This window comes from Chelonia mydas, chromosome 5 (genome assembly GCF_015237465.2).
Source record: "Chelonia mydas isolate rCheMyd1 chromosome 5, rCheMyd1.pri.v2, whole genome shotgun sequence".
NCBI lineage: Eukaryota > Metazoa > Chordata > Testudines > Cheloniidae > Chelonia > Chelonia mydas.
Genome location: NC_051245.2, coordinates 15705391 through 15727995, shown reverse-complemented (window position 1 = coordinate 15727995; position 22605 = coordinate 15705391). Strand labels below are relative to the sequence as shown.

The following is a 22605-nucleotide window of genomic DNA, read 5'->3' as shown; positions in this document are numbered from 1 at the left end:
GTTACACTGGCGTTGTCAAACAGGATGTACACCCAGCTTGCTATTTTAACTGAGGTTTACACTTTCAGTGCTGGAAAATTAGTTTTAAGTGATTCTCAAGTGAAGAAACTGGGAAAAGTGTCAGAGGTTATGACTTTATTGTTTTCTATTTGTTTATTTTGGATGAGGAAAGAACAAAATGAAGTGTAAAAATAAGTAGACTTGCTAAAGGAAATGAGGGCCAATATATAGCCCTCAATGAGGCAGCCACACAATTCAAATGAGCTGAGATAGTTGTGGAAGTTGCAGAGTGGACCGAAAGGGTGGGAATGGGTAATATAAAGAAGGATTGTGACCATCAAAAATGGGAAGTGCCAAAGAAACTGATCTGAGAGTCAAGAAAAGGGAGGCAGAAAAGCTGCAGTATATTATAATCTCTCACCAATGTTACAGGGTACCTGCCCCTGTGGCTTTCTCTGCTGTGTATCTTATAAACCCACTGGCTCCCAGGTCCAGCAATTCTAATAGAGTATTTGACTTTGAATAATCAGTTCCTTGAAAAAGGGCTCTTTGGCCTCTGAAGATTACAGGCTCCATCAGCTTTGCAAGCTGTAAACTTGGTAGGTTTCTTGAACAAGAAAAAATTGGCTTCTGGAGCATGCAACCGAGTGGAGTGTCCACATCTTTAGCACATGTGTTAAAAATAGATAGGAAAGCTCTAATGTGCATCAGTGAGATTACCAAATTTGAGAGCTCCTCGTTAATTTTACATTTGCTTCAAATGTAGCTTAATTTTTTAAGGTCTCGATGAGATCAGCTGAAAAAGTCAAGTTTGACAAGAATAGGACTTAGCATTTACAGGTTGCTTATCTGAGAATCTCAAAGCACTGTACAAATATTTATTAAGAGATGGGCCTGAACCAGAACCCCAGATCCAAACACCCACATTTTGGCAGAACCGGATTCAAACTTTGCAGCTCAGTGCCTTCTAATGTCATTGATATTTAATTACAGATAGGTAAACTGAGGCACCAAATGGCTAAATGACTTGTCCTAAGTCAGATAGTCAGTGGCAATGCCCAGAATAGAACCCAGTCCTGGATCTCAGTAACTTGCTCTTATCTCCTGATAGGATTTCATCTATTAATTTTGTATCACACTCTTACGATCTTTAAATGAATGCAAACCCCTCCGCAAATGGTTTTGAGTAATATTCAAATAAGGCAGTCTTTTCTTTGACTCCCTGATTTTAAGAAAATGAGGTACCCATAAGGGTATTGGAAAATTCTTTTGAACTGGTCCAATCCTTACAGGACACAATCCTATTTATTCTCATCCTACAACTTAAAAACATCCTGTTGTTTTTTGTTTTTCATTTTACCAACTCAGTCCTCTAGTTCTACAAAGTCCAGCCATTGAACTGAGACTTGAAAAGTCCTAAAATCAGGGTATAGATTTTGTATACAGTTCTGGAAAACAAAGTCTTGACATCAGTCAGAGTACTAGTGCTGCGTATGCACAGGGCCGGCACAGTATTCGTTCGACAAGAAAGTGCACTTTGGTGTCCTGAGAGCAGCCATGCTATAGAATCGTGTACCAGTAAAGCCCAGATCAGAGCAAGCATTTGCTAACCTGTCTGTCATTCCTAATATGGCTAACTGTTGAATTCCCTCCGAACCTTGCAAACAGACATCTGGGTTGCCTGTTCAGATGTAGGCCCCTTTTGTCTCCATTGGCTTTTTCTTTCCATTCATCTGAAGCCTCTCAGTGAAGTGAAATTAACCTGCCATTTATCTGTTTCCTGCAGTCTGTTCAATGTCCCATTAGCTATGGAGCGAGCCCATTCAAGTCTGGTTTATTTCCCAGGAGCCTTGTCGTGCCTTTCTCCCTTGGTTTAACGATACCAGCAGGGATACCAGTGACCTCCAAAACCACAACAAAATGAGCAAGAACATGACAAGAGGGGAAACGAGTGAAAGCACTTCTTGGGGGGACTTTAAACAGGAGTTTTAATATGGATATAAATATAGCTAGATTAAGAACGGGAAACTAATTGAGCATTGTCAGCAATTTGCTCTGGTGTGCAATGATAGATTCATATGAAAATGCTGAGGTGTGCAATTTTCTTGTCCACATGGGTAATTTCTGGTCTAATGACTGTGGAAGTGGGCTATAATAATGTTCAAAGTCAAAAGCTTCATGTCCTCAGGAAGCCTGCACAATTTACCTTGCAAAACTATATAATTAGAGCTTACTTAAAACGCCAGGTAATCTGTAGGAAATAGACGCCGCATGATGAATTATTCAGCCAGTTCCCTGCATGCTGTGATGAGCAATCCTGCAGCGGTGATAATGTCTGAAAGATTTCTGTTGGATTTTCCTGTAACCCTTAGATTCACACTGCAGTTGAGGAGGAGAACAGTTATTAGAGCAGCCCTGAAACCTGGATACACATCTGTCACCTACAGTTCACTCATTTAGTACTGGACAACCTGAGTCGTGGGTTTATTACCCACTACTGGGTTTATTACCAAGATATTTTCCCTCTTCCCAATTCTTTCTTCATAGTTTAATTTCACAGGGCCAAATGCAGATGTGATGTGCAAGGTGGTGTAAATAACCAGTGACCAAATGCATGTAAGGGAATTTAAGCTGTTGTGATTTACATGGCAAGGCATGGGTGCTGAAACTAGGGGTCTTGGGTGCCATGCCGCATCCCATGGATTGAAGCAGTTTCCACCATATACGGGGTTCACAGTTTGATTCAATGGTGTCCCCATTATACAAATTGTTCCAGCACCTCTGTGCCATGGAGCTGGAAGAAAGTGCAAAGGCTTAGTGCACAGCAAGCTCTGGGGTGTGAATCTCGTGCGGACTAGCCTGCTGCTCGCTAACTGGCTGCGTGGCCCCTGCTACAGCACACAGGAGATCGAAGCCTGCTGCGGAACTTTCCGTTGCAGATTCATAGCTCAGCTTGCTGCACGCTAAGTCTGCATGAGACAAGCCCTAAACTGACGCATGCAGCAGGGGCTCTTATTGTTAACTGCGTTCCTGTGACAGCTCTCTGGTTAAGACTCTGAGCATGTAAGAGACAGCAATTTACATCCATTGCTCACTTTTACATCCATTTACGGTCTCGTAACTTGTACCACCTCACACTTCACCTCTGAACTGAGCCCTTATTTGTGCCGTTTTCATGTGGACCCAGGTAAGAGTAATATCCTTTACCAGCCCCATCGCCTCCGCGCCTCCCCCCCACGTCACCAGTACAGTAGCACTTCCACTCAGTCACTAAATTGAATTGTGCTGGGGTCTCCTCACTACCTCTTCCTAGCCGCATCCCCTTTCACAAAACACCTCCGGTTTCTCCATCCGCCACATCTTTCATGTTCTAACCCAGATTAAAATCCTATATTTGGTGTTAATTCTCTCTGGGGAGATAGGAACTCCCCTCTCCCTTGCAGTTGCTGGGAAGTGGCTGAAAGAGGGAGCTATCCTTTTGGCATCTACTGGAATGGTTGATACTTTGCACTTGAAGGTGTCCCACAGACTTCCATGGGGAATCTTTCTCCTCTTATGCTACCTGTTTCATGTTGAGGAAGGTAGGGGGCTTGGCTGTTTCTCTCCCCACATACTCATCTGCTGAGATGGGGATTGGTAGCCTCAGGGTCCCTGCCTCTACCTGGCTGGAGAGAGTAGAATGTTGTGTGGCCATCTTACTTGTTTGTGCTCTGCAAGGTTCAGTTCTCCTCAGTTTGGGTCATTTTGTTGGAGTCAAGTTTAATTTAAAAAACAGAGCCTAATCTTGGGGCCTGAGCCAATGGGCCTAAAAACTGGGTCCTTTGGGCTTGAGCTGAGAAGGTAGAAACTACAATTGTTTTGGTCATTAATGATAGGCAAGTCTCAGAAAAAGTCAAAGGTTCAGTGGATACTGCTTGAGACCTACCTGGCCTAAAAGTTAAGCTAAAAGTCTTTGGAATCATTTTCTTCCATGTGAGATTTTTCAGTGCATACTGGTTTAGGTAATGAAGTATGGCTGTTCCATACAGACCCAGCTATCACAAGGAACTGTGTAAGAAGGGGAGGATATAATGTTTAAAACTTCTTTTGCATCCAAACTTATTACAGGTTTCAGAGTAAGGCAACTCCCATCTTTTCATACGCTGTGTATTTATACCTCCCTACTGTATGTTCTACTCCATGCATCTTATGAAGTGGGTTTTAGCCCACGAAAGCTTATGCCCAAATAAATGTGTTACTCTAAGGTGCCACAAGGACTCCTCGTTGTTTAAACTTATTACAGTCTCAAAACATGTTCAGGTTTGGTCTGAAGCTTGAGGTGCCCATTCAAATAACTCCTTTCTTTCTTTGAACTGGCTGTCTGAAGACACCCTTTATTAGCACTTTGCATTGTTCTGCAGCTAAAGTGACCCTGCATCTTATTCTGTGGGGGGGAGGCAGAGAGATTGTATTTTCACTTTGCATTCTTGTTAGCTCCACTACCTGCTGTAGCTTGAGTGTTCTTTAAATATGTTTACACTTATGTGGAGGTATATAACTAGTTTATATGCATTTGTATACATCTGCATACAGTACAAAGGTTGCTTTGTTTTGGGGCTTGTCTGCACTGCCTCTTTACAGCACTGCACATTTCAGCACAGTAACGTGGCAGTGTAGACAGTGCTACAGGGCTGGGAGCTACTCCCCTCGTGGAGATGGGTTTTTTTATAGCGCTGGGAAAGCTCTCCCAGCGCTGGTGCCGTGACTGCACAGCCACGTTACAGTGAAGACATGCCCTTAGCGAAGCCTCCAAAATGCTGCATTTTCTGTGTCATGTGATATTGATTCAGTGGCAACCTAGATCTTATTTTTATCGGCTGTTTCTCACGCAATCACGATGTGGACTTCAGTCGTAAATGGAAATATCAATCTGGGCCTCCTGCTTCAAAAATGCAGGCCCCTTTCCCTGGGAAACAAAGGAAAATCTCCCTTAGCGGTAGTAACATTATACCTAGCATCCTGTGTGAGTCAGGAGAGGGGGACACAGATATCAGCAAAACTGACACGTGCAGAAAAAAGTTCTGCACTGCTCTGACTCTTTCTGAAGTCAAACGTCAATGAGGCAGGATCAGGCCAGTGTACATAATATGGTACTAGGAACCCCAGAAATGAACACCATGAGTGCTTACGCACCTCCACTTCCAAAAACAGATCCTTGCTGAAGAACTCCCAACAAGGTGAAATTGCATTACACTCTTTAGAAGGCAATTATTGTGGCCAATCAGACAGAAAAAGACTTATGAAGCAGTTAATTAGTTTTCAGCAGCCCTGTAGTAGCAAAAGGAAGTAAAGAGATGACTCAAAGCAGAGAGAACTGATTTTATCATAGATCAAAAGCATGAGCAGTTGCTGTTAAGACAGAATATAATAAGTCATTATCATTATTAAGTGCCACGAGCACGCTCAGCACTGTACAAGACTCAAAGAAAGACTCTGTCCCTGCCTCAAGGAACTTACAATCTTGAAACATCTAGGGGCTGATGCCAACTTCTATAGCTCCATTGATTTCAGTGGAGCTCTGAATATTTACACCAGCTGAGGATCCGCTGCCTAGATTGGGGCATGCACTTACTACCCATCCTCAACAGTAGAGTGCCTACGTGAGTGTTACTGTCCATCAGGTAGATGATTCAATGGAAAACAAGTGTGAGGACAGGATAAGTAACATTAAACTTCCCCAACCTAGGATTAACCCAGTCCTATGACCCTGGTGAGTTCCCACTCCCTCAGCCAGTTTATAATCTTTCCCCTGAGCACCTGTGCAAAGTGAAAGGAAAAACTGAGCCCAGGTTAACCCCTTGTTTGTAGGGGGATCAGGTAGCGTCCTCATCCCTTACCACAAGACCTTTCTGGGGTGGCATAACAAATAAGTACGTGGGTTTGCGCAGGGCCTTCCTGTTTACTGTGCTTTCTCTCTAAGCTCTTATCTGCTGTGCATGCCACATCATAAGCACTGCAAGGCTGCAGTCTGTTCTGTTCTAGTCTACATAGGTTCTGATACCACGTTTAGTCACTATAGTGTGTGTGTGTGCGCTTGAACCCTTCCCCCACCCCAGGGTGCTTGAATTGAGGTGGAATTGCATTTCCTTGCTAACTAATGCCTGGTTGAACAGTTGAATCATATTGCAGTTTATTTTAGTAGTCTCCGCATCAAGCCATAGTAAATAACAGCAATGGATAAAAGACACTGTATATTTTTTTTTCCGTTCAGACACCCATAATTTAAATGTAGCTCTAGTTTGAAGAGGAAAGCTGAATAAATAGATATGTAACTGTATTTGAATGAGACAGGCGAGACCTCAGCACCTCTGAAAAACTTATTTACGTGCCCGTATGTACTGGAGGTGTTCAACTTAATCGAAATTTGAAGATGCTGGCCCATTTTACCTGGCTTTGTAAAACTTTCACGTTTGCTCCTTTTTTGTGTTCCACACGGATGGTGCTGCTCTATGGCCAGAGGCACAAGGCTTTCAGACCATCTGGTTTAGTTCCAAAGCGTTGAAAGAGGAGGTTCAGTAGCAGCAGAATGGTGGTCTGGGTCTGCCCTTGTCGTTTGTTGGTACTGTTTGTAAATGGAGAAATTCAAGAAGTTGGGGTGGTGGGTGCCAATTTGATCTGATCGGGTTGACAGACCAGGCTGGCCTTGAAATCCCAGAACCAGCAAGCTTCAGTCTGTCGTACAAATCAGGCTCTACTTTTGTGAGTGAAATAGCAAGCAATATGCCGTGAGTCACTGACAGCACTGGAATATTATTCTGACAGCATTTCTTGCTGCATGAAGACCTGAATGACTTTCTGAAAGGGAAGGATAGTCACTGATGGTGAGGAGACATTTTAAGCAGTAGCAGAACTCTCCCATTCCCTTCTGAGAACAGAATGTTGCGCAAGCTTTATATCATGTAGAGCGAGATGAATCCCTTAAGATACCAGCCGCTGGGCTTGTTTCCTAGCAGACTGTACAATAACAGTGCAATTGAAGTTTGTGATATGAACTGGGCATTGTCCTTTCTCTCACGGATCCCTGTGCTTTGAACAGCATTTCTGCTTTCAATGCCACAGCTGTTCAGATGGGTCTTTTGACAAAAATGAAAGTCCTCATCGGATAACCTACATAACAAAATACCTAATGGCCCTATCCGACGCTGTTTGTGCACATGCAAGATTTTTTTAATCCTGGTCGTGGTGTTTGGTTGCCCTTTTCTCACCTGTAAGTCAGGCCCAGTCTTAGAAGTTTAGGTTGAGAACACCTGCAAGTTGTCTTGGCTGCAATGTGGCTCGGAGTGCAATTCCTTTGGTAAACATAATAGATGGTATAGGTGCTTATGGTCTTCCTGTCTCCCGCTTAGTATCAAATGGTAGCTGACTTATTTCAAGATGAAAAGGATTCTGTGCCTGCTACTCCGACCGTAAAGGGAGCCGCCCCCAAAATCAGCGTCCGTTCTGCCAGACCAGCTGTGAAGGCTGCCAACAAAGAGCACAAGAAAAGTGTGGGGCACCAGGTAAAGTCTTCACTGGATTTAAAGTCGACTAGTTCTTTACATGGCAGTTTTCCTTCTCCAATTCTTCCCAAGCCCTTTTCAAAGTAATGAAGTAAAAGCTAGTACCGTGTGGGGCAGATAGTTATAGTAGTCAACGATAGTAGACGCTCAGCCTTGGGTATCACAGCAGTAATTTAAAGTTACGATGCAGGGTGGTGTCTTTCAGATATTGGGTCACAAAACTATTTACCATGTGGGTCAGCCATAAGATATAGAGGAGAAAAAAAAGTGATAGAAAAAGAGAAACTGGTTCAACGTGCCAGTGATAGGAGGAGCGTTTCAGAGGTGGAGCAACACAAATAGACAAGCAGCCTCCAATTGTGCAGAGTAAAGGGAACTGGACAGAGAGAAGGCAAAAAGAGATGAGCTGAATGAGCAGGCAAAGGAATAGATGGGTGTGAGATTAGACAGGGAAGGTGAAGTCAAGGTCATATATAGAATCCTGAAGGCAGGAGGACATACTGAATTTGATGCAGAGATTACGAAGAAGCTATTGAGAGAGTGAAAGATGATGAGGGAGAGTTTAAGATAGGCCTGCTTATTAGTGTGGATTGAATAATCTGGCTTTTCCCCTGAAGTTTAGAGAGGAGGGATTTAGGAAGACCACAAATGAGTTGACTTCAGTAGTCTTGATTGGACGTGATTGAGACACAGAATAAGGAGCACAAAGGCTGGTGCAGGACTCATTGGAACACGTTTTATTGAAAATACTGGTGTTAAACCTTGAGAGTACCTTGCTCTCTATTAAAGAGCCAGTGATACTTTTTACTTCTATCTGTAGAGCTACCAAGATAGGGTCCTTTAACATCTCAGTTGAAGGGATGATGCCTGAAACCACAAAATAGTCCCTTGGTATTGTCCTACAACATTGCTTTGATGTAGCTCTTGTGTTTGTTTGTGTAGAACCAAGAGTTCTAGAGTACAATCTGGGTTTATATGAAAATTCATATTATTTTCATACCCACAGGCTGGTTCAGGCTTCCGCTTATCACTGATGTCTGCCTGTAAAGTAGTCTTTTGTCTTTGATTTAGAATATACTTCAAATTTGCCCTTGTCATCTTCAGGCCTAATTAAGAGTTTGAACACTCCAAATTCACCCCTTCCCTCCCCCCACTCAAAGATAAGTGGATTTTATTTTTGTTCTGGTCTCTTTCAGTTCCGAAACTCCTTGCATTTATTGATGGAGACGCTGAATGCTACCACTCCACACTACGTGCGCTGCATCAAGCCAAATGATGAGAAACTTCCGTTCAAGTAAGTTCCACTTTAAGATAAGCCAACATATCTAGCTGTTCTAGTCCTTCATAGTAAAAAGGGCTGAAAAGTCTCTATACATTAAAATATTTGGAGTTCCACTCCTCTTAAAAGTGACACGTCCTTTTATAAAATTGTTCTTCTAAAATGTGCTCTAAGCATTTGATCTCCCTCAAGCCCCACTGATTTCAACCGGAGTTGAGGGTGTACAGTTATTGGTGGGTCCTGAAAGATTATTACTAGTTTACTGGGATTACCTAGCATAGGGGTTTATACTACAGCACTGTAGTATGAGCGCTTGGAATTTGTTGTATGGCTAGTTAAAGTTAAGAATTTCAAATTCTGTAACTCATATAATTCTAAGAACTGTTGTCCCACAATCAGTGTCCTCTGTTGATTGAAGCCCTTATGATTGAAAATATGCCTCATAGTTTATTTTGTTTTAATGGTTGAACATATTAGAAGTGTGGTACTCTCCAAGTGCTGTAAAATGGGAGAAAAATGTAGCCCACGCTAACAAATATACTCTGCTACTGCTACACTGACCCAGACTAACCACATACAATATCCCAGTACAATACGATGCAGAACTATTGCTTTTGCAATAGTGTCTGATCAAATTATATCTTACAAGCTCACAACACATTAGAGTTAAATTGCACAGATACAGTGATAAACAATGAATAATAGCAGAAGGAGAGAAATGAAAAGACAGGGATAAACAACTATTGTGGCTTACTTCCTTAAATGTCCGTTGAAAGCACTTCGTTTCTACCTTGGGTATTTTTTGTTCCTTTTACGTATTTGTTTTAATAGAAGTCCAAAAACATGAGTCATATCAGCTGATGCAGTATTCCAATTGAGTGAGAGAGAGAATTTTGATTGAGGAGATGCCCTGAGCTGCCACAGCAGTTACAAGGAGCACACACACATTTTAAATAAAATGGACAAATAATTATAGTGAGCTGATACAGCTTTTCTGTATTACCATTTGGAAGAATGTAATTAGGCCCAATTCTGTAATTAGGCCCAATTCTATTTAAGTCAGTGGAATTTTGCCATTGATTGAAAGGATCCAATGTTGCTCCCTTTTAGGTGTCTTCTAAAGGGCCTGCTATAGGTTGCTGTTGGAGACATAGTAGAAAACCATGATGGAGTAGTTCCTATGTAATCCTATTAATAACGTCAAGGTCTCCTATAGTGCCACAGTGATAAGGAAAGAACATTTGTTTGCTTATGTGATACATAATTCCTCAAGTCTGGTTTTATTCTAACCCAACTGCCACTCAGAGCCGATTTTAAAATCTTGTAGTCAATTTGTATCTACAAAATGGCATACCATACATCTACACTGGCAAATGCCAAACAGATTGTTACCTGTATGATTATGTCATGGGAGTATTTTCTAACTCCAAAGAGTGGAAGCAAAGTAGCCTCCAAGGTGAAATTATCTGATCTTTCCAATTAGGGAGCTGTGAGACTCATCTATTCACATGGCTCAGTTTTCAACCCAGCCTTAGCTGAGTATTCAATTTTTCACCTTCAATTTTACATTCCAATTTTCCCCCAAGTATTCAGGGTACAACTGATGCCCATTTATAAATAGCGTTCAGATGCGGTCAAGTAACTAATCATGAAATTCTAAATGACGTCAGCTGTACCTACACATGATTAGAGGTGCAAAACTGAAACAAGTTGCAGGCATACAAGTGTGCCTGGCTGTTATAGTCTCTAGGCATGGTCCCAGAATGGTGATGCTGCAGTGTTTGATGTAATGCTTCCTAACAGGCAACAGAGGAGTTGCCAAACTGAAGTTTTCAAAACAAAGGGAAAGCCAAAGTAGATCCAAGAATTATTCTTCCAGCCTGAAGAGCACATGAAACTCCTTCGCAGTGCAGGTATGGCCATTGTGTACATCATATCCTGAAAACAGCAGGCAACACAGGAAAATACCCTGGGGTGGGATGGTTGAAGTTGCACTTCCTGTTTGTCAACTGGAAGGTACTGGTTCAGGCTTATTCACATCGCCATCTCCTTGCTAGAGATCAGTATCTCCACCCTTCCTCAGAGGACTCTACTTGTCTGGTACTGGTGATCCAGGAATCCTAACTAGTATTAAGCCTTATTGCCACCAGCTTAAGCAACTTAAGTCTTTGGCATCACTTAAATTAAACCAATTTGCTCTCTAAAAAATCCTCCTCCTATCAGACAAGATGATAAAGATACTGCAGTTCACATTTCAGCTGTGCCATGCTAGGAGAAAACAATTCAGTGGAATGCTAGTGCTGGGGTAGTACAGTGCCACTAAAATGTGGTTGCATAGTACTGTCGTTTTCATCATTCGGCATAAGAACGTGAACCTTTTATTCAAAGAGGAACATTTTCTTAAACCTCCTTATATCAGGAGACACATTTTTTGACTTTTTCCTAAAATGAAACATTCAGAATTTAGTATTTAACTTTTTTTCTACAAATCTAGTTTACTGAACATTAGTTCAGGAATCAAACACTTGAGTGTCAGATTTCCAGCATGAAAGAAGCTGCAGCACCGTAAGCATAATGCTTACTACTTGCAAAGCACTTCAGCCAAAATTTTCAAACCATTGTGTTTAACGTTGGTCAACTAGGAGGAAATTTTCAAAGGCACAAATGGAAGTTGGGTATCCAGCTCTTATTTGTGCCTTTGAATGTTTCCCTTCTAAATTCTTATTTAAGCACCTAAACAAACATACACTGAATTTCAGAGGTGCTGAGCAGCCATAGACTCATTGGCTTCAAGTCTGAAAATCTTATCTTTTCTATTTTCAAAGTGCTGTACAAATGTTAACTCAGTTTTTCCCAACATTCGGGTTAGGTAGGCAAGTAATTGTATGTGTAATTTATAGATGAAGAAACTGAGGCAAAGAAAGGTTAAGGCAATGATTTTCAAAAATATGAGCCTAAAGTTAAGTTCCTAAATCCACATTTAGGTACTTAAATTGGTAGCCTCATTTTCAAGCTCCCAATGACTTTCTCCATGGAACACTTACTGATTTCAGTGAAAGTTGCTGGGTGCTCAGGTCACTTGTTTAGGTGCCTAACTGTGGAATTCTGAAAATTTTGGCCCAATTGACTTGCTTAAGAGCATACAGTGAGTCCATGGCAGAACTCATGAATTATAGCTCTTGGCCCCAGGCCATGTTCAATCCACTAGACCTTTCTGCCTCCCAAGTCAAGAAAAAAAGAAGTGAGTGGTTAATAATAATAAATCTATTTCCTTAATTTTTAGTTCATCATTGATCCAGCTAAGGTGAGAAATGGTAACAGCCTCATCTGTGTGATCTTTTATTCTAGAGGATTTTTATTTATGTATGTATTTATTTTTAGTGTAGTGAAATGTAAAGAGTGGTTACAACTACAATTCCAAGTAGCTACATCTAGGAGTTGTGTTCGTAACTCCTACCTTACATCATTACTGAAAGTTGCTTAACGTTAAGATTGGAAAGTGAAGTTCTTGGTCACTCAGAGGTCATAGACCCCAGAGCACTTTTTTGCTCGAGAAGAGAGTGTTAACTCAAGTGACTTGACGAAATGTTATTTTCAGTTAATATAATCTACTGACGCAAAGTTCCCTGTATAGTTTAGTTGGAGAGGTTATTTGACTCTTCCTGTGCTGAATAGTGTTACTGGTGAAGACTGATTGCTATGTTCCACCTGCAAGGTGACTGTGGTTTAGAGCAGGTGCCTGCAAATCAGAGAGATCTCTTTGTATACAGTATAAATTGCTTTGGGATCCTCCAGGATGAAAGTTGCTAACATTGCTATTATTTATTATTATTAAAATTGCACCCCCTTGGATTCCTGTCTGGAGTGAGTGACAGGTTAAACTTCTGCTCTTTTTCTTCATGGTATTATAATGGATAACTCGCTGTGGACTTGAAGGCATTGCTGAGTTTAAAAATGCGGAAAGTAGCAGAGGTGTATTTCTTACACTGCTCTAGCACAGCTGAGCAAATTAAAAATTGTTCATGAATTCCTGATCTCCAGATTGAAACATTAGGGGCATTCAGAATCCCAACATACATATAGGGACCTGTTCTCCCCTTGATAAGCATTGTCTCTTTACCACACACAGTTAGGGTAGTGCCTGAAATAAACAGATGCTACCCAGAAGCATTTGTATGTCTCTGTAAGGTTGTCCATCAAAATAGTGGATGGATAGTTTCCAATCCAAGTACCTTTCAGGGCTACAATGAGGCAATTCATGATACTAATGGTGCTGAGAATTATGGGGCTGTTTCTGAATTTGGGAAAATTTGTATTTGGGAAAAAGCAGATGATCGTCATAACGTATGATGATGAAAACACTCTTTCCATTCCACTGGTATCTCAGAAGGATGTTAAACAGCAGCTATTAAAGTTAGACACTTTTACATCAGCAGGTCCAGATAACTTGCATCTAAGAGTTTTAAAAGAGGTGACCGAGGGCCTCACTGGAGCATTAATGTTGTTTTTCAATAAGTGTTGGAGAACTGGGGAAGTTCTAGAAGACTGGAAGAAAGCTAATGATGTGCCAATATTTAAAAAGGGTAAACAGGATGACCTGGATAATTACAGGTCTGTCAATCTGACATCAATCCCAGGCAAATAATGGAGCTGCAGATAAGACTTCATCAATATAGAGTTAAAGGAGGGTAATATAATTAATGCCAATCAACATAGGTTTATTGAAAATAGGTCCGGTCAAACAAACTTGATATCTTTTGTCAAGATTACAAGTTTGGTTGATGAAGTTAACCATGTTGATGTAATAGACATAGACTTCTGTAAGGCATTTGACTTGAGGCAACACAATATTTTGATTAAAAGAGAAAAATGATATAAAATTAACATGGCACACATTAAACAGATTAAAAGCTGGCTAACTGATAGGTGTCAAAATGGAATTGTAAATGAGGGATCATCACTGAGTGGGTGCGTTTCAAGTGGGGTCTTGCAGGGATCAGTTCTTGGCCCTAATTTATTTAGTATTTTTATCAGTTAACTGGAAGAAAATATAAAATCATCACTGATAATGTTTGCAGACGACATACAAAGTGGGGGACTAGTAAGTAACAGAGAACAGGTCACTAATGCAGAGTGATATGACTCACTTGGTAATCTGGGCCCAAGCAAACTATGCTTTTTTAATGTGGCTAAATGTACTGTATACATCTATGAGCAAAGAACTTAGGTCATACATACAGGGTGAGGGACTCTATCCTGGGAACCAGACACTCTGAAAACAATTTGGGGATTGTGATAGACACTCAGCTGAACACAAACTCCTAGGATGACTCTGTGGCTAAAAGGACTAAGGCAATCCTTGGATGCATAAATGGGAATCTCAAGGAGTGGAGGTTCTTTAACCACTGTATTTGGCACTGGCGTGATCTCTGTTGGAATACAGTGTCCAGTTTGGTGTGCACAAGTCAAGAAAGATGTTGATAAATTGGAGAGGATTCAGAGAAGAGCCGCAAGAATGCTTGCATGATTAGAAAACATGCCTCATAGTGATAGACTTGAGGAGCTCCATCTATTTAGCTTAACAAAGAGAAGGTTAAGGGGTGACTTGATTACAGTCTGTAAGTACCTATATGGGGAACAAATATTTAATAATGGGCGCTTTAGTCTATCAGATAAAGCTATATAATATCCAATGTCTGGGAGCTGAAGCTAGACAAATTCAGATTTGAAAAAAGGTGAAATTTTTTTTTAACAGTGAGGGTAATTAACTACTGGAACAATTTATCAGGGGTTGTGGTACATTCGTCATCATTGACAATTTTTAATGAAGGTGAGATGTTTTTCTAGATGTGCTCTAGGAATTATTTTGGGGAAGTTCTGTGGCCTGTGATATACAGGAGGTCAGACTAGATGATCACAATCGTGCATTCTGACCTTGGAATCTATGAATCTCTGCTCCATTGCATTGTTTTACCCCAGTGCAGTCCCATTGAAATGCAGTGTCTGGTACCAAAGAGTCAGGAGAATCAGGACCTCTGTGTGCACATGCTTTGGAAAATGGACTCTATTTACTATGCTTGTTTGGTATGAACACCGGCTGATCTCAATGTGGGTTCAGTGCCCAGAACCAGAATAGAATATGGCCCTGTGCCATCTAAGATAGCAAAGTTCCATTGAAACAAAGATTAAAGCTCCTAAACCACATTAAATTCATATGGTTTCCAAAGCCAGTTAAGTGGGGTCTGATCATTACTTTGTTTGGTATTAATTGTAATGGTATTGATCGTATAGAATGTTTTTTCATATTGAAGTTGGTGTTGTCTTCCCTAAGAATTTCATTGCCCTTTACAGCAGCGCCTTATTACACTGTTGTTACAAAATGTCGCATCTTATAGACCTCAGATGAACAGGTTTTCTGGCTATGCAGAAAAGCACCTTGTACTGCTTGTTATAGGTTATGCTGTGGTGCAGTCATCACATCCCTCTTTCTGCTCAGTGATGTCTATCTTTCTGTTAACCAGCAACTCAGTTCTTTCTCCTGAAAACCTTTAATCGTGCTGCATAAGTCACATGTTAATCCACCTGCTCAAAGGATTCCAATAAGGATTTCCAGGCTGGAGCAAATTGAGCTCTCCCAACGTGCAGGAGAACGTAAATGGCAGAGTTTTTTTCTGTACGTGCTGTGTATATAAGCAGAAATGAAACCTAGCTGTATTGGAAAGGTTGCCAATGTAAATATTCTTGTCATTGCCTCCGGATACTCTGCTGCTAGGTTTCTTTTAATTTTGTGCATGGAGTGGGAAACTGTGCTCATCTGAATCATTATAACATGTAATTGCAGATTTGATCCAAAGAGAGCAGTCCAGCAGTTAAGAGCCTGTGGTGTGTTGGAGACCATCCGTATCAGTGCAGCTGGCTACCCATCCAGGTACTGTACTGCCAAAGACACCTTGTGTTATACTATGTCATGTGCTTTATTCAGTGAAGTTGGCACCTGGAGGGGGAAAAAGCAGTGTTTTCTTTCAAAAAGATGTTTGGTTTACAAAAGTCCCACCAGCTCCTGAAATCTTCAATTCTGAGAAGTTCGTTGCCAAGCCACAAGCTGAAATATAAACCAGCCATAGAGTATGTTCTCTTTATTGAGCTCAGAGTGACACTTGGTGCTTTCAATCTGGCACTGAGAAATAATTTCACGTGGTGATGTTAATTAGAAAGGAACCATGAACAATAAAATCTCCAAAAATGCTATGTGTGGATAGTAAGAAGTTGATAGGAATCTGGATTGGATCCCATATGGAGATGGACAACAAGAAACAATAGTGGAGTTTTTTCCCAGGCTGGTTATAGTTCTAAACATGTTACTCTTGTTCAGAAGTAAATGTTGCCTATAAGGAAGGATTCCCCCTGCAGCCACCAAAGCTCACTGTAGAAAAGGTCCCCACAGGGCCTACATGTATTGCTTTGTTTTCAGGTTCCAGACACCTGCTATAACAGCAGCTGCAGCCAAAAAATGTAGATGTTTGTTTCAGTGCATGCACATGGAGGGAATGAATCTTTTAAACCATTGTTATAGTCCACATATCATATCAGGCATCAAACTTTTTGCATTAAGATAAAGGAAGAAAGGTGGGAGGTAATTTGAGCTTCATTGATAAGACTTGAGCTTCAGATGATATTTTAGGGCCCAGTAAATTTAAAAGCTGAAACTCTAAATCAGGCCTGAAGATGACAAGGGCAAATAATTTCGAAAATGCATCTGGTCTGCTTTATTGCTGAGCAGTTTTGTGTTAATGTCAGCGTAGCAATCAGCCTTTTTATATGGAACAAAGGAGTTATAAATATGCTTCCAAAATAGTCAATTAACCGGGATGTTCAATGCCCTGTCACTGTCCTTTCGGAGAAATGTGCTGCCTGAAAGTTCACTCACAAACCTTGCATGCTTATAAGATAATAGATCCTGAGAATTTATGCCAGCTGTTACAGTAACGGCACTGCCAAATTATTTGATTTTCCTGGTGCTTTCTGACATCCAGAAGGAATTCCCACCACACTTTTGGACAAACAAATACTGGAAACAGGAGGGCCTGCTGTCTGCTCTAGTTCACTCAGATGGATCTTTATGGAAAAGTCCTGTAGAAATTGAGAGAAAGTTGAATCCTTTCTATGAAACTTTAGAAGCATGCTGTAGAATGTAATAGAAATTTACATCCCTTCTCTAGAATTATAGAAGGTGGTGTAGCCCTATTTAACTATTGGCTCCACCCTATTAAATTCTCTAAGACTTTTCCATTAAGGGATCTATGTCAGCTACTGGTAAAATGAGGATGCCTAAATTGCTGTCATCTCTAAGATTAAACAATGGGAAAATAACTCAAAATGATCCAAGCACCTTTAAAATCATGTTTATGAAGGTGTCAGTAGGGCCAAATCCTGCTTCTGCCCTCCTATGTGTAGAAGGCCCCAAGACGTAGTGGAACAGCCATGGTTTCTTTATGAAGGGGGACACCAAGGGGAGTATGTGCCGCCAGCAAGCCACGTGGTAGTGTTCTGAAGCACAGCAGATGGATCTTGGTTCTGTGACTACACTGATCAGCTGGCATAAATACTCACCTGGAGCAGGTGGATCTCTGAATTTATGGTTGCACGTGGGTTCTCTTAGTGGCTTCAGAGATTCTCTGTTCCCAGTGATTGAAGAAGAGAATTGGTTACCACCACTCCCCAACAGAGATCCCTTGTATAGGGCCTCATTTCTCCAGTTTTGCACTGGGTGTCCAGCATTAGGCCCATACAGTCTAGTCTATAGAGTCTCGAGATGCGTTTATCTACTTGAAAAAGATATAAAAATTATTTATTTGTATTGGAACTTTAGTCGTGCCTAAAGACCCAGACAGAGATCCGGGGTCCCTTGTGAGAGGCACTGTACACACATGACAGCTCTTGCACTGAAAAACTCACAAGGCAAGGAAAGCTTTATCCTCGTGTCAAACGGTCCTGTAGTGGCTCAAGAGCATGAGTGCCAAACTCAGGGCAGGCTGCAAGGAAGCAATGCACAAGCCCTCAGATTGGTGGTGAGTTCTATACGTAGATTTCACCAACCAATTATCAAGTTTAAACTCTTCAGACACTGTGCCAGCCTTACCATGGAGTCACAGACAGTCCCTTGGGTACTCCGTCTGTCTTGCCACCCAGGTAAGTTTACCTTTGTGACAGAGATGCTCCTTTACACCAAAAATCACAGCAATATTCAGGTTACTCCCAGTCCCAAAGGACCAGTCATTTACCCCAGGTCAGTTGCACTTTAGCTCTCACACCAAAGACAATGCTTTTAGCCAATCCTGTAATAAACTATCCTAAAGATTATTATATAGGAAAAAGAAACAAGAGATATTTACAAGGTTAAAGCAAGTAAACATATATATGCAAATGACTTACACTCAAGTATCAAAAGGTAATAGAAGCTTCTGTAATAAGCAAGCTTTATATGTCCTTTAGGGCTAACTCCAGCTAAGCAGCTGAGGATCCCTTGGTTATGCCTAGAAACCTTGCCCAACAGAGTCCAAGAAGCAATGGTATACAGTTTCTCCTTAGGGGACTTTGGCGTTTTTATTCCCTTTCTCCCTCTCCTCCCTCTCCCCCCCCACTTTAAGCTGAAAACTCAGCTAATGGGAGGAATTCGCTTGCAAGACTCATCTTAATGGGGGGGAGTAAACAACAAAGTCTTTTGCCCTCTTTAATGTTCCACTCTAGTTTGTCTGTCGATGGGCCTTCCTTGTCGGACAGGACATAACACCTTCTGTTGGAGACCAGCATTTCACACTAGTTAATGTCTCCCTCCTGTCTGCTGATTTATACAGTTACAGAGGCTTACAATGCAGACACTGACATAGTACCCTGCAATATAGGATACAGATACTATAACTGAGATTAATATATGCAGCAGCTCACAAGCATTCAATAAAGTCTAAACACATTCTTATAATGATAATGCCTATTTTAACAATGCTAATACACGGGTGAGCCAGACAGGTTCCAGCTGTGTATTTGTCAGCATTCCACTGAGCTGGCACCTGGTCTGCCAGCGTCACAACCGTATGGCTGGACAGTTGCGATTTTGGTTATGAGCACTACTTTCCCACAGAGTCGTGGCGGATAATTTTTTAATGCATGGAGCACCCAAATCTTCCTCTTGTCTGACGTTATTGGTCTACTCTAAAGAGGTGCAAGACTAACCAGCTCTTCGGGTTTCAATCCTCTCCCGTTTAGGGTCCAGGACACTTATGATACGTCTACACTGCAATTTGGAGCGAGCCCCTCCTTTGGCTTCTGAGCCTGAGCTCCAGCCCAAGCTGCAATTTGAAAGCACTGTCTATACAGCTGTTCTGTCGACCTGGGCTGGCAGGCTCACTCCCACTTGCTCCAAAATGCTGTGTAGACATACCCTTAAGGGACAATGTGAGAATTTTGTTCCTTGCTGCAATCTTAACATTTCTGGAAGGTGAATATTATAGTAGTATCTCTTTGCTATATACAAGATAGGAGCTTCAAGTTCTGCAAGTTTATTTTTATCATCCTCGATTATAGATATTCACATTGACTGACAAGCAAAACCAATAGATTCTATATCCTAATGAAAATCCCCAGGTAGTGAGTAATCTGTACATTTGAACTGACTGGCAAATGTTACTTAAAATCTAAATCTGATACCACTGGAAATGTAATAATTTTTTATTATTCCTTTTGGTTTCAGCTTCACACAGTCACTTTCATGACTTTAAGCACAGCATAAAATCACAATGAGTTTTATAAGAGTAATACCTAGATTGCATGATTTCAGATTGAAGACCTTGTCTGTGAAATAAATGATAAGGAAGAAGTCATTGCTAGAAGCTTGGTCTTACAACCCTTTAGTCCCAAACCTATATGACTAAACGCCATTCGAAATAGCCGTGCAAAATTTTAAATCCTTGAACTGCAAGATATTTGCATTTCATTTAGGATTTGCAAAAATGTCTTTCAGAAATTTTCTCATACTAATAGGAGAAAATGCTAATTTTCACATTTCCATGCACAACTGAACACTTTAGAGTCACAGATCATAGGACTGGAAGGGATCTTGAGAGGTCATCTAGTCTAGTCCCCGGACTCATGGCAGGACTAAGTGTTATCTAGACCATCCCTGACAGGTGTTTGTCTAACCTGTTCTTAAAAATCTCCAATGATGGAGATTCCACCACCTCCCTAGGCAATTTATTTCAGTGCTTAACCACCCTGACAGTTAGGAAGCTTTTCCTAATGTCCAACCTAAACCTCCCCTGCTGCAATTTAAACCCATTGCTTCTTGTCCTATCCTCAGTGGTTAATGAGAATATTTTTTCTCCGTCCTCCTTGTAACAACCTTTTATGTACTTAAAACCTGTCATCGTGTCTCCTCTCTGTCTTCTCTTCTCCAGACTAAACAAACCCAATTTTTTCAGCCTTTCCTCATAGGTCATGTTTTCTAGACCTTTAATCATTTTTGTTGCTCTTCTCTGAACTTTCTCCAATTTATTCACATCTTTCCTGAATTGTGGCAACCGGAACTGGACACAATACTGCAGTTGAAGTCTAATCGGTACAGAATAAAGTGGAAGAATTATTTCCTGTGTCTTGCTTACAACACACTCTTGTTAATATATCCCAGAATGATGTTCGGGGGTTTTTTTTGCAACAGTGTTACACTATTGACTCATATTTACCTTGTGATCCACTATGACCCCCAGAGCCCTTTCTGCAGTACGCCTTCCTAGGCAGTCATTTCCCATTTTGTATGTGTGCAACTGATTTGTTCCTTCCTAAGTGGAGTACTTTGCATTTATCCTTACTGAATTTCATCCTATTTACTTCAGACCATTTTTCCAGTTTGTCCAGATCATTTTGAATTTTAATCCTATCCTCCAAAGCACTCTCAACCCCTCCCAGCTCGGTATCATCCGCCAACTTTATAAGTGTCCTCTCTATATGCCATTATCTAAATCATTGATAAAGATATTGAACAGAACAGGACCCAGAACTAATCCCTGTTGGACCCCACTTGTTATGCCTTTCCAGTTTGATTGTGAACCACTGATAACTACTCTCTGGGAAGGGTTTTCCAACCAGTTATGCACCCATTTTATAGTAGCTCCATCTAGATTATATTTCCCTAGTTTGTTTACTAGAAGGTTATGCGAGACATTATCAAAAGCCTTACTAAAGTCAAGATATACCACATCTACCGCTTCCCACTCCCCAATCCACAAGGCTTGTTACCCAGTCAAAGACAGCTATTAGGTTGGTTTGACATGATTTGTTTTTGACTTGCTGTTACTTATCACCTTATTATTTTCTTGGTGTTCACAGATTGATTGCTTAATTATTTGCTTCATTATCTTTCCTGGTATTCAAGTTAAGTAGACTGATCTGTAATTACCTGGGTTGTCCTTATTTCCCTTTTTACAGACTGGCACTATATTTGGCCTTTTCCAGTCCTCTGGAATCTCTCCCATCTTCCATGACTTTTGGAAGATAATCACTAATGGCTAAGATATTTCCTCAGCCAGCTCCTTGAGTATTATAGGATGTATTTAGTCAGGCCCTGGTGACTTGAAGACATCTAACTTGTTTAAGTAATTTTTAACTTGTTCTTTCCCTATTTTAGTTTCTGATCTTACCTCGCATTCACTATGTTAGATGTCCAATTGCTACTAACCTTTTTGGTGAAAACTGAAAAGTCATTTAGCACTTCTGCCATTTCCACATTTTCTGTTATTGTTTTTCCCAACTCATTGAGTAATGGACATACCCTGTCCTTGGTTGTCTTCTTGCTTCTATTTGCAGAATGTTTTCTTGTTGCCCTTTATGTGTCTACCTAGTTTAATCTCATTTTGTGCTTTGGCCTTTCTAATTTTTTCCCTATATACTCGTGTTACTTGTTTATAGTCATCCTTTGTCATTTGACCTACTTTCTACTTTTTGTAGGACTCTTGTTTGAGTTTCAGATCATTGAAGTTCTCCTGGTTAAGCCAGGGTGGTCTCTTGCGATATTTCCTATCTTTCCTATGAAGTGGGATAGTTTGCTTTTGTGCCCTTAATAATGTCTCTTTGAAAAACTGCCAACTTTCTTGAACTGTTTTTCCCCTTAGAATTGCTTCCCATGGGATCTTACCTACCAACTCCCTGAGTTTGCTAAAGTCTACCTTCTTGAAATCCATTGTCTTTATTGTTTTCCCTCCTACCATTCCTTAGGATCATGAACTCTACCATTTCATGGTCACTTTCACCTAAGCTGCTTTCCACTTTCAAATTCTCAACCAGTTCCTCCTTATTTGTCAAAATCAAATCTAGAACAGCCTCTCCCCTAGTAGCTTTCTCCACCTTCTGAACTAAAAAATTGTCTCCAATACATTCCAAGAACTTGTTGGATAATCTGTGACCTGTTTCCCATCACCACGAAGTCCTGTGCTTTGGATGATTTTGTTAGTTGTTTAAAAAAGCCTCCTCCTTCTCTTCTTCTTGATTAGGTGATCTGTAGTAGACCCCTACCATGATTGTTTTTTGTCCTTACCCATAGACTTTCAGAAAGCCTGTCTCCTATTTCCATCTCAACCTCAGTCCAAGTGTATACATTTGTAATATATAAGGCAACATTTCCTTGTACATCATGTTGGCAAAATATATTTTGCCGACATTTCATTACAAGGGGTATTTCCAGGAGTGAAATGTCTTGGAAAGAAATAGCCGATATTTTGACATTAAATTTTTTGCTTTTGT

At 40.8% G+C, this 22605-nt stretch overlaps 1 protein-coding gene across 4 annotated transcripts in view; it reads left to right on the top strand.

Annotated features, from left to right (window-relative positions):
* The window catches only part of MYO5B (myosin VB), a 357700-nt gene that overhangs the window by 235527 nt on the left and 99568 nt on the right, over positions 1-22605 (top strand). For all 4 annotated transcript variants that reach the window (XM_043546335.1, XM_043546334.1, XM_027817527.3 and 1 more), the window contains exons 15-17: positions 7386-7538; positions 8735-8832; positions 15659-15745. In XM_043546335.1, coding sequence (XP_043402270.1) covers positions 7386-7538; positions 8735-8832; positions 15659-15745 — 338 coding nt within the window. The remainder of the gene's footprint in view (positions 1-7385; positions 7539-8734; positions 8833-15658; positions 15746-22605) is intronic.